The 12,506-nt window shown below is 51.0% G+C and overlaps 1 protein-coding gene across 6 annotated transcripts in view; it reads left to right on the top strand.

The window, feature by feature from the left end:
* The window catches only part of PACSIN2 (protein kinase C and casein kinase substrate in neurons 2), a 144,967-nt gene extending 141,047 nt beyond the window's left edge, over positions 1-3,920 (top strand). For all 6 annotated transcript variants that reach the window (XM_032139556.2, XM_032139553.2, XM_058431238.1 and 3 more), the window contains one exon: positions 2,230-3,920. In XM_032139556.2, the coding sequence (XP_031995447.1) occupies positions 2,230-2,342 (113 nt within the window). In that variant the 3' untranslated portion in view covers positions 2,343-3,920. The remainder of the gene's footprint in view (positions 1-2,229) is intronic.
* The last annotated feature ends 8,586 nt before the right edge of the window (positions 3,921-12,506 follow it).

The following is a 12,506-nucleotide window of genomic DNA, read 5'->3' as shown; positions in this document are numbered from 1 at the left end:
TGTGAAGCTCCCCCAAAAGCAGCATCTACCACTCCAAGAGGGAAGCTGGGCCAGAACTCAACCCACACAGGCTGAAGTGTGCCCTTGCCCCTAGGCTACACTTGTGGGAAAGGCGGCCTTACCACCACCACCCAACCCCTCCCTCACTCAGCAGGGAAGCCAGGGCCTGGGGGCTGTGCCCAATGGCCTAGCTTCTAACCAGCCTTCAGCCTTCTCCCCTCAGCACCCAAAGTGCCAGCCTGCTGTCCCCAGACACTCATTCCCCTGGGCTGGTTATCAGCTGCCTCTGCCGAGTTTGAGAAGTTGGGTTTTTTTGGTTTTTTGGATTTTTTTTTGATGTGCCTTTAAGCCATCTTCATCCAGTTTCTGATATCTTTGGTTGGGGTTGTTACCCCTGACTTTGTTGGTTTATTTGTTTATAATTTCTGACGCCTTTTCAATCCTTCCTATTGGGTTTGACAGTAATTTTGTAGATTTAAAATGTTTCTTCCAGATCCAAGTAAATTGTCAGAAGCAAACTGTTTGAAATGAAACTTGTAATCACCAGTTCACATTTGCACAACGTGAAAGCTTTCCTGTCCGTTCTATTTTCTGTGTTATCCTGCTTTTTAACAATGCAAAATTAGCTCCCAGCCAATGTGGCTTGACTTAAGCCTCTTGCGGTGCTCTGGCTGTTTGCCACATGGTAGTGTGGGGTTACAGGCCTCATCCTAGCCTCGGTAGCCTGGATGCAGGCCTGTGAGAGCACAGCAACCCAATGAAGGCGGGACAAAAGAAACGCCAGGGGCCCGAGGCATGAAGCGGTGGGAAGAGATGGTGGTTCATCGTGGCTGCTGCCCTGTGGCCCCTGCATCTGCTCCTGATGTCTCTGGGTCAGATCTGCAGGAGCGCTGGTCTGGCAGAAGCAGCAGGACAGTGGGAGGTGGAGCCAGTGCTTAGGCATGTCCCGCCCTCCCAGGGTTCTTTACACTTAATCTACACAGCACCCCCAGTCCACAGATGAGGGCCACAGGCCCAGGGAGTGGAGGCAGTTGGTCCAGGTCTCCCAGCCAGTGAGTGGTGGCTGTGGGATTTGAGCCCAGGCAGTCCAGGGAGCACTGGAAGCCCCAGGTATTAGCCCCGCAGGCATCTTGACCAGCATTGCTGCCATACAAAATCCAAAGCATCAGGGAAATGCTAAACCAGGGGGAAAACTGCATCTAATTCTGAAAAATGGACCAAAAAATGCCAAAGAGAGTTACAAAAACTACAAACTTAACAATAAAGGCAAAACAGCACTGGGGCTATTTCTTTCCCACCAATTGCTTGCTCCTGACGAGGTCCGAGCCAGCAGGCCCAGCTCGCCTTCCCTGCAGTGAGTTACCAGCCAGAAGCGCACAGGCCCTTGCCTACCCCTGGGCTCTGAGCTGCTCTGCTTCCCTAACCTGGCAAGTGCCAGACCTGGGGCTCCACCCTAGTGCCACCTCCCCCTCATCACCCTAGTCTGCCTCCTTGAGACCAGGATCCGTCAGTTCCTCTCATCTCTGTATCTCCTCCTCTACCCGAGGCCTGGCCAGAAGTAGGAGGTCCATCAGGTTGGAACAAACAAAAGATAAATGGAACCATGTTAATACATTAGAGCCACAGGGAGATTCCAGAACAGCGCCAGGGGCTCCTTCTCAGGGTGTCAGGAAGGGTGGACACATGGCACCGGGCACAAGTCCTCAGCCAGGTGCTGGGGATAGAATGACAGGTATGACTGTCAGACATGGTCCCTTCCCCTCTCGCAGCCTGGAAGTTGCAGAGGAGAGGGATTAGCAAAGGCAGAGAGACCCCAGAGACAGCTGCTGGGAGAAAGGCGGCCGGGGCCCTGGTGGGGAGGACAGAAGAGGCCCAACGTGAGGGAAGGGCACGACCGAGGGAGGATTCCTGCCACCTGGCCAGGGTGGTGAGGCAGGCACAGCCCTACGGAGCTCGACGCCACAGTCTCAGTGGGAGCCACTGTGGCAGCTGAGAGCAGCTTGCTCTAAATTACTGTGTGAGACTGTCATCTCTAGATCTGTCAGAGGCCTGTGACCAAAGAGGCAACTTAAAATGCATTTAGTAGAGAAATGACCAGGCCCTTGGCCTGCCTGCCACAGAATGCCTGGCCCTCCACCCTCTGTGGGCCCAAAGCTCGTGAATGCGGCTCTGTAGCCCACCGTCAGTGTCACACGCTCTCATGGAGACGGCTCCCACTTTGTCTTGCAGGGGACGAGCTGACCAAGATGGAGGACGAGGATGAGCAGGGCTGGTGCAAGGGACGCTTGGACAACGGGCAAGTTGGCCTATACCCAGCAAATTATGTGGAGGCGATCCAGTGATAAGCCAGGGGACAGGCCAGCGGGGGGACGGAGGTGGCAGGCCCAGGAGCCTCAGCCAGCCATGTGGGCATCCACTCCTTTTCCTGCAAGAGATGATGGTTCCATTGCTCTTGGCTTCATGGTGTTCCTGGAAGGCAGATGAGCTGGTCATTTCGCCTGGGACTTGGCATCTTTCCGAGTGCAGCTGGAGGGATCTGAGTGCAGGAAGACGCAGAACAACAGAAATAGCCACCCCTCCCCGCCCACTGTGCCTGTTGGCCTATCATAGATCTCTATGTTCTTGACTTTGTCTCTCCTTTCCAAGTCAATGGTGGGTTACACTGATCTTGTTCCACTGATTACTCTCTGACGAGTCCATCACCTGCAACTTAAATGAACAAGCTTACATCCCATTTTCTGAGTGAAGATTTTGAGGTTTTTAATTTAAAGGCTGTGTACAGTTATCCTTTTTTATATACCTGTTCTGTTCATTTCTACTTAAATTATGGCACAGATTGATGCGCACCAGTCTTGAGGAAACGATCTCCCTATTCCCATGCCCTGTGTAGGCTTAGCCTCAGGTGGCAGATAATGTTTGAGGAAAGGAATTATGGCAGGAGGGTGGGACCGGGTTATGGTCGGGTTTCTATTGGGAATGCTCTTCGTGCTTTTGGGCATCTGAATGGAAGCTTTAGATAGAATCTTAGGTAGAACTCCCCCAAATCGCCATATTTAAAAATTATTTTCACTCTATTCTTGCTTAAAACTGTACTCTTTTGCAAATTAACAATTTTATCAGTGATTCAGAGTTAAAAAGAAGACTTAACTTTTCAAGCAAATGCATCTGTAGATAAAGATGCTTTATATTAGACTGTCATGTCTCAGTGTATATCTGTATATATTATTTGATATTCAGAGAATCTAAAGCACTTGTCTACTGTTTTAATGAGATTTAACAGCTTTTAACAGTGAGTTTCGTTTGTAAACTGCTTGAAGTCTGTGGCATTCAGGCACACGTCTGGCTGGCCGGCTGGGTCTCCTCCCGGGCTCAGTGGGCCTGGGGCCTCCCTGACATGGTGCCTGCTGGAGGGAGGCTTGTCACCGGCTGACTGCTGGTCCGGCTTCTGACGGGCCTTTGTCCTGGTTCCGTAGCAGAACACTGTAAAAGTGCCTGCATCTTTGCAGTCGTTGCAGATTTCAGTCGTCGTATTACTTGTACACAAACAAAAGCTGGGTCTTACCCACAGCACAAGTCTCTGCGGCTGCCCAGAGTCGCCAGGGAGCAGGTGCTGCAGCCAGAGCTACACTGTGGTCACATGGGGCAGGTGGGGGTGGGGGAGAACCTGTATTTTATGGAAGTCAGCAGTGCCCGCCGCCATCACGAGCTATGCATTTACTCCGTTTCCAGTGAGCAGATGTCTTGCTTGGAAAGTGGACCTGTGTCTGTGTCTGTCTGTCATGAGAACTTACCAGCAGAAATCCTCATTTCTGTGCTACAGATTTACCAAAAATTGTCAAGTCTTTTCAGTTTAAGAGTTCCTTTAAATGTATAGTATTTTAGGAAAAAATCAATAAACAGTTGATCTCGTGCATATGGAAGTCCCTTTGCCATCATCTGTCTTCACGCCCACTTCATTGGTGGGGGTGGCCTCCCTGGGGCTTACTAGCTTTGGAGCTGGGCAAGATCCAGGGCACAGGACCCCTGCCCAAAAGGCCATGGCCCACTGCCCCTGCCAAACTGGAGGCTGGGGATTTGAGGCACCTAAGCCCCTTGGGGTTCCCTTCTCCCCAAGACCTGCTGTGGCTTGACCTGGGCTTCCCCACGGTGCGGGCATCGGCTGGCGCCTATTGCCCCAGCCCAAACAGCAGGACAAGACTGGCATCACCCATAACTCTGAGCACATCTTCCTGAGCACCTACTGTGTGCTGTCCACTTTTTACTTACATTATCTGCATCTCCAAACATCTCCACAGGGTATGGGCAAGTCTCCCCATTTCCATTCTACAGAGGAGGAAACAGAGGCTCCAAGAGCCAGCCAGGTTTCTTGAAGAGTCTCAGCCAGCCCAAAGCACTGAGCGAAATCCCTGAGGAACCACCCCTCTCTCGCTGGAGAAACTGAGGAGGGAGGAGGCTTGGCTTGGCAGCCTTGACTGGCTTGAAGACGGGAGAGAAGCAAGACATGAGGGCGGCTGTGGCCATGCTCACCGAGCCCTGGGAAGGCTGCCCAGAAAAGCACTCCAGCTGGGCATGGGGCCTCACAGAGCACCTGGGAGGAGCAAGGCAGGCAGCTGCCCCTGCAGTGTGGCTTTGTCCCAGCTCAGCAAGGGTAGGGGACAGATCCTTGTCACCCAGCCTCCTTGTCTGAGGGGTGGCGGGTCCCCTGCTCCCAGCTTCTGAGGAGTTGGAGGCCTGCAGCGCAGGGCGGACACCCGGCTCGGCCCACAGCCCCAGGCTGCAGAGAAACAGGCAGAACGGGGTTGGGAGGGAAGGTGGGGGGTCAGAAGCAGGCTCCTGGTGCCCCTGGCCTCAGTCACTGCCCAAACACCGTGGCAAGACCACGGTCCCCGCTGAGCTGGATGAAGCAACCTCCACTCTGAGGCCAGATCACCCTGTCCCCCTGTGAGGGATCTGGCAGGGCCTCTAACTGCCCACCTCCCCTCTCCTGCCCTGCCCTCAGGGGCCAGCTTGGAAACGTCACCTTGTCTCTAGGCCTCAGTTTCCCCAAGTAGAAGTGATACTTTTCCAGTTGGAGAGTTAGAGCAAGAAGAAAAGGTGGCCTGAGCAACATAGCGAGACCCTGTCTCTACAAAAAGTTTAAAAATTGGTCGAGTATGGTGGTGCATACATCTAGTCCCAACTACTTGGGAGGCTGAGGCAGGAGGATTGCTTGAGCCCAGGAATTTGAGGCTGCAGTAAGCCATGATTGCACCACTGCACTCCAGCCTGGGCGACAGAGCTCTTGAGACAGTCCCAAAAAAAGAAAAAGGCTGGGCATGGTCACTCACACCTGTAATCCCAGCACTTTGGGAGGCCGAGGTGGGTGGATCATGAGGTCAGGAGATCGAGATCATCCCGGCTAATACGATGAAACCCCGTCTCTACTAAAAATACAAAAAATTAGCTGGGCATGGTGCCTAGCACCTGTAGTCCCAGCTACTCAGGAGGCTGAGGCAGGAGAATGGCATGAACCCAGGAGGTGGAGCTTGCAGTGAGCCGAGATCGCGCCACTGCACTCCAGCCTGGGCGACAGATCGAGACTCCATCTCAAAAAAGAAAAAAAAAGAAAAAGGCCACAGGCACTCAGGAGCCGGTCATTGTCATGATTATGAGTGACACCATAGGCAGGGTCCCAGGGTTCTCTGCTGTCCATTGCTGCCCTTCCCTCCTCCCACAGCCACCAGCCTGGATCAGTGCTCCCACCAACTGTCCACACCTCTTCGGGTCCCCAAGGCCCCTGAGTTGACACTAGGGGGAGCGTTAGCCCCAGAGCCCTCTTCTGGGCTAAAGCTCCCTGGAGCTCAGGACGGGGATATTTCATCATCTCTCTCCATCCTTCTCACACCCCAGAAATGTCGGGAGGGTGAGCAAGTGCTGCCAAGTGACCGGAGTAGGGATCTGGCTTTGCTGCAGCCTGAGCTAAAACTGGGCCTTCGGAGGTCCCTGCAGATGGAGAACAGGGCTGGCCTCTGCTCTGGGCTCCGATGCCAGATCCTGGCCCACTCAGTAACATGTAGTGAAGGCCCGACTGGGCAGCCTGGGCTGCGCCAAGGCCTCAGGCACTGGATAGGCCTGGAGGGAACCCACTCACAAGCCATCGGGATAGGGATGGGGGAGGCTGGGAAGGTGTGTGGACCACCTGACCAACCCCCTCGTAGTTCATGGGGAAACAGGACAAGTGAGAGGAAGCAGTGACTTCCCCGTGGGCACAGACCACGTGGTTCGGAAAGCTGAGCAAGGCCTGACCCCTTAATGGCCCAACCTGGTGGGAGATCAGCTGGCTGTCCTTATGTATCCATTGGGCAATCATTCACTCACCATGCATCTATTGAGCACATACTGTGTGTGAGACTCAGCGGTGCCAGGACAAACAAGAGAAGCCAGTCTTGCCCTTGGGAAACTCTGGTAGGCTCAGAGAAGGACCTGCGTTATTCTGACACCACGATGGGATAGCCAGAGACAAAGGGCCTGAGCTGTCTTCTGAGAATGTGTGGTGGGTTTTAGAAGTCTCAGGCCTCCCAACGCAGGCTCCAAGGCCTCAGAGATCAGAGCACTGCTCAATCCTTGAGCCGTTCCCCAACTTCCTGTAGGAAGTGTCCCTGAGTCCCCACCTGGGCGGGAGGCTGGACCACAGACAAATGGAAAATGCCTGGGTTTCATTTGCTGAAAAGTAGGAATGACTGGCAGGCACAGTGGCTCATGCCTGTAATCCCAGCAGTTTGGGAGGCTGAGGCGGGTGGATCACCTGAGATCAGGAGTTTGAGACCAGCCTGGCCAACATGGTGAAACCCCGTTTCTACTAAAAATACAAAAAATTAGCTGGGCGTGGTGGTGGGCACCTGTAATCACAGCTACTTGGGAGGCTGAGGCAGGAGAAGCGCGTGAACCCGGGAGGCAGAGGTTGCAGTAAGTCAAGATCGCGCCATGGCACTCCAGCCTGGGAAATAAGAGCAAAACTCTCTCAAAACAACGACAACAACAAAAACAGGGATGATCAAGTGAGGATAACTTAAGGGGTGCTCAGAAGCCAAAGACCCTGCCAGGTGGGCACCCCAGCCTGTGGGTGCCCTGTAAGCTTTCCTTCCCCAACCCCTTTTCACAGTCCAAGGTGTTCCCAGAGTGATGGCTGCCAGCTCTGCTCCCCTCCCTTGCCCACCCTTCCCTAAGCCTCCTCTGAGGCAGGGAAGGTCTGCGCCCCTTCCCAGCCCTTCCCAGACACCTGTGGAAGACACAGGCCACTCTCTGGGCCTTGGTTTTCCAAACCCAGAGTGCCTTAGGGTTAGGGTTAGGGTACGAGGACCTAAAAGACCCTGAGCTCAACAGCATTCGGATCACCAAGGCAGCCGCCTCAGGGCACATGAACTATATACAGTCACTGGCCGCTTCTGGGCAAAGACAGCCAGGTGGCCCTGCCCCTTTATAGTATTTTCCAATAGCAATCTTAATTATTTTTTCCTGATTGTAAAAGGAACAAAGGCTCAAATGAAAATTTGGAAATTTAGTAAAGGTATTGAGAAAAACATTAGTTATCTGTGATCCTGACTTCCAGAGGTTACATTGCTAACATTGGGGTGTATTTTTTTCTAGTCTTTTTCCTAACATATATATGCACATGTGCCGTTTTCTTTTTCTTTTCTTTTCTTGGGGTGGAATTTCACTCTTGTTGCCCAGGCTGGAGTGCAATGGCGTGATGTCAGCTCCCTGTGCCCTCCACCTCTCAGGTTCGACAATTCTCCTGCCTCAGCCTCCCGAGTAGCTGGGATTACAGGCATGAGCCACCACGCCCAGCCACATGTGCTGTTTTCTTATCATCATCATCATCATCAATGTGTATGTGGCTTACAAAATTGGGATCGTACTGTAAATATAGTTTTGTACCCTACTTCGGTCTCCTACCATTTGATCATGAGCATTTTCTTATGTTCCTAAATATACTTCAATTAAAAATAAACACCAGACACAGTGGCTCATACCTGTAATGCCAGCACTTTGGGAGGCCAAGGTGGGAGGATCACTTGAGCCTAGGAGTTAGAATCCAGCTTGGGTGACATAGGGACACCCTGTCTCTACCAAAAATTAAAAAAAATTAGCCAGGCATGGTAGCGCACACCTGTAGTCCCAGCTACTCAGGAGGCTGAGATGGGAGGATCACTATAGCCTGAGAGGTCGAGGCTGCAGTGAGCCATGATTGCACCACCGCACTCCAGCCTGGGAAACAGAGCAAGACCCTGTCTCAAAAAAAGAAGTGAAAGAAGTAGAGGAGGTGGAAGGGGCAACAGGAAAGGCTGGCACACTCAAGTGTAACTTTTATTGAAAAAAATCTGGCTGGGCATGGTGGGTCATACCTGTAATCCCAGCACTTTGGGAGGCCAAGGTGGGAGGATGAGGTCAGGAGTTCGAGACCAGCCTAGCCAACATGGTGAAACCCCGTCTCTACTGAAAATACAAAAATTAGCCAGGCATGGTGGCGCACACCTGTAATCCCAGCTACTCGGGAGGCTGAGGCAGAATTGCTTGAACCTGGGAGGTGGAGGTTGCAGTGAGCTGAGATCATGCCACCACACTCCAGCCTGGGTGACAGAGCAAGACTCCATCTCAGAAAAAAAAAGAAAAGAAAAAAATCCACATGTAAGTGGACCCAGGTAGTTCAAGCCCAAGTTGTTCATGCGTGAAGTGTACTGTTTAGTGGCTGAATGATACTCACGCTGTAAGTCCCATGTTGCTAAGCATTTGCTTTGTTTCCCATTTTTCTCAGTTCTTAAGGTATAATTTATATATACATTTTTTTTTTTTTTTTTGAGATGGAGTCTCCCTCTGTTGCCCAGGCTGGAGTACAGTGGCGCCATCTTGGCTCACTGCAACCTCCGCCTCCTGGGTTCAAGCAATTCTCCTGTCTCAGCCTCTTGAGTAGCAGGGACTACAGGCGCCCACCACCACACCCAGCTAATTTTTGTATTTTCAGTAGAGAGGGGGTTTCACCATGTTGGTCAGGCTGGTCTGGAACTCCTGACCTCGTGATACACCCACCTCAGCCTCCCAAAATGCTGGGATTACAGGCGTGAGCCACTGCGCCAGGCCAAATACACTCCTTTTAGCGTACAGTTCTTGAAGTTTTGATGAATGTATACAGTTATGTAATGTACTAGTCCATTCTCACGCTGCCATAAAGAACTGCTCAAGACTGGGTAATTTATAAAGGAAAAGGTTTAATTGACTCACACATCTGCATGGCTGGGGAAGCCTCAGGAAGCTTATAATCATGGCAGAAGGGGCAGCAAACACGTCCTTCTTCACATGGCAGCAGGAAAGAGACATGCTGAGCAAAGAGGGGAAAACCCCTTATAACCCCTTATAAAACCGTAAGAACTCATGAGAATTTACTATCATGAGAATAGTATGGGGGTGACTGCCCCCATGATTCAGTTACTTCCCACCAGGTTCCTTTCATGACACATGAGGATTATGGGAACTACAATTCAAGATGAGATTTGAGTGGGACACAGCCAAACCGTATCACATAACCCATCACCACAATCAAGATATAGAACTCTTCCATCACCTCCCCAACAGGTGGATCTCCCCTCTTTACACCCCCCAGTCCCTGGAAATCACTTATATGTTTTCTGTTTCTACCTTTTCCAGAATGCCATATGAATGGAACCATGCAATATGTAGCCTTATCTTTTTTCACTTCACATGACTCATCTGACATTCATCTGTGTGGTTTCATATGTCACTATTTTGTTTCTTCTTCTTCTCTTTTCTTCTTCTTCTTCTTCTTTCTTCTTCTTCTTCTTCTTTCTTCTTTTCTTCTTTTTCTTTTCTTCTCCTTCTTCTTCTTCTGCTTTCTTCTTTCTTCTTCTTTCCACCTCCTCCTCCTCCTTTCTTCTTCTTTTTTTTTTTTTTGAGACAGGGTCTCCCTCTGTCACCCAGGATGGAGTGCAGTGGTACAATCTCTCCTCACTGCAACCTCTGCCTCCCGGGTTCATGCGATGCTCATGCCTCAGCTACCTGAGTAGCTGGAATTACAGCCACACGCCACCACCCCTGGCTAATTTTTGTATTTTTAGTAGAGACGGGGTTCTCCCATGTTGGCCAGGCTGGTCTCAAACTCCTGGCTTCAAGTGATCCGCCCACTTTGGTCTCCCAAAGTGCTGGGATTCCAGGTGTAAGCCACTGTGCCTGGCCTTATTTTTTTTTATTTTTTTATTTTTTTACTGACAGTGTCTCATTCTGTCACCCAGGCTGGAGTGCAGTGATGCAATCCTAGCTCACTGCAGCCTTGAACTCCTGGACTCAAGTGATCCTCCTGTCTCAGCCTCCCGAGTAGCTGGGACTACAGGCGCCCGCCATGACGCCCCGCTAATTTTTTAATTTTTTGTAGAGGTGGGATCTTGCTATGTTGCCCAGGGTGGTCTCAAACTCCTGGCCAGAAGCCATCCTTCTGCCTCAGCCTCCCAAAGTGCTGAGATTACAGGCATGAGCCACCACGCCCGGCCCCAGTAAGTTCATTTCAAATGTATCTGGCCTATACAGAAAGAACATGTCAAAGAGATAGCGTTCACTTGTTTTCGCCTGGCACTAAGCAAAGTCCACAGGTGTTGTCTTCCAGGGGCAAGGGACAGGATCTGTGTGTATTCTCACTTGTGATTCATCATATTACTATGTAGCCATGTCTGGTTTCTCTTTAGGGTGGGATTTGGCTTTCAGCAAGCTCCTATTAAACAGTAAATGAACTAAATAAACACGATGCTGCTTCACTTGGCCATAGCTATGCCAGGATCTCTTCATGAAAGACGAACAGCAAAGAGAGTTAGAATGCAAATACTCTACAAAAGGGACAATACTGGGCCGGGTGGTGGCTCACCCCTATAATCCCAGCACAGTGGGAGGCTGAGGCAGGCAGATCACTTGAGGTCAGGAGTTTGAGACCAGCCTGGGCAACACGGTGAAACCCCATCTCTACTAAAAATACAAAAATCAGCTGGGTGTGGTGGCGGGTGCCTGTAATCCCAGCTACTTGGGAGGCTGAGGCAGGAGAATTGCTTGAACCTGGGAGGCAGAGGTTGCAGCGAGCCGCGATCACACCACTGCACTGGGTGACAGAGCCAGACTCCGTCTCAAGAAAAAAAAAAAAAATGTGTAGCCCAGGATGCTCAAGGGTGGGGCTTTCTCAACATTCCCACCATCCTCATGGCAAAGCCCTGGATTGTAGAGGGATTCTGCTTCTCTTTCCCCTCCTTTTTTGCATTTGAATTTGGATTACTGGGTTGTGTTTCTACCCCTCCCCTGGCAGCAACAGATCTTTGCCCATTCCCTGAGACAGAGAGAATTTACTGCTCTGCTTTTGCTTTTTTCTCTTTTCTTTTTTTTTTTTTTGCGACGAGTCTCGCTCTGTCGCCCAGGCTGGGGTGCACTGGCTTGATCCTGGCTCACTGCAGCCTTCGCCTCCCGGGTTCAAGCAATTCTCCTGCCTCAGCCCCCAAGTAGCTGGGACTACAGATGTGCGCCACCACACCGAGCTAATTTTGTATTTTTAGTAGAGACAGAGTTTCACCATGTTGGCCAGGCTGGTCTTGAATTCCTGACCTCAGATGATCTGCCCGCCTTGGCCTCCCAAAGTGCTGGGATTACAGCCATAAGCCACTGAGCCGGGTCTGCTTTTTTAGAAGAGAAGAGTCCAGAGGAACCAGGTGGGGTCTGTGCCTGTTCCTCAGCAGCTGGATGCCTACCCCACAGAAAGGTCTCTCTCCGGGCTCTTTGCCAGTCCCCATCTTCCTTGTGAAGTACGGTTTCTGGTGGAGGTTTATTAAAAAGGGCTTATGAATGAATGTGAACTCCCTCTGTATCTGAGGCCCCCAGCTAGTCCAAACTCACATGCCAACCTACACTTGGCCTTTAAGACTTAATTAAAATTATAGCTGATTTCCTGTTGCCAACTAGTTTGGCAATAACCTCTTTCTCCTGCACTCTGCCGAAGGTGAAGGGGTTCTTATGTTCCGTCTTTGGAGAGGCTTCTGTTGTCTCTCTTTGGCGCTGAGGTTACTTGGTTGCCTTGCAACCTCAGCTTTCTGATGGGCTCAACAGAAGTTACAATTTGGTAGATTATCCAGCTTTTCTCACTATGATATTGGGAGTGATAGCCTTTGTAGCTTTCTACATTCTAAGCCCATTCCACAAATCTTTATTGAATGCATACTATGTGCCAGGCATTATTCCAGGTGCTGGGGATAAAGTAGAAAAAACAGGCTGAGCACAGTGGCTCACACCTGTAATCGCAGCACACTGGGAGGCCAAGGTGGGCAGATCACTTGAAGGAGTTTGACACCAGCCTGGCCAACATGGTAAAACCCCATCTCTACTAAAAATACAAAAATTAGTCAGGCATGGCGGCAGGTGCCTGTAGTTCCAGCTACTCGGGAGGCTGAGGCAGGATAATTGCTTGAATCCAGGAGGCAGAGGTTGCA

Source organism: Hylobates moloch, unplaced genomic scaffold (assembly GCF_009828535.3).
Source record: "Hylobates moloch isolate HMO894 unplaced genomic scaffold, HMol_V3 SCAFFOLD_19, whole genome shotgun sequence".
In the NCBI taxonomy this organism is placed as follows: domain Eukaryota; kingdom Metazoa; phylum Chordata; class Mammalia; order Primates; family Hylobatidae; genus Hylobates; species Hylobates moloch.
This window is presented reverse-complemented; position numbering and strand designations above follow the sequence as displayed.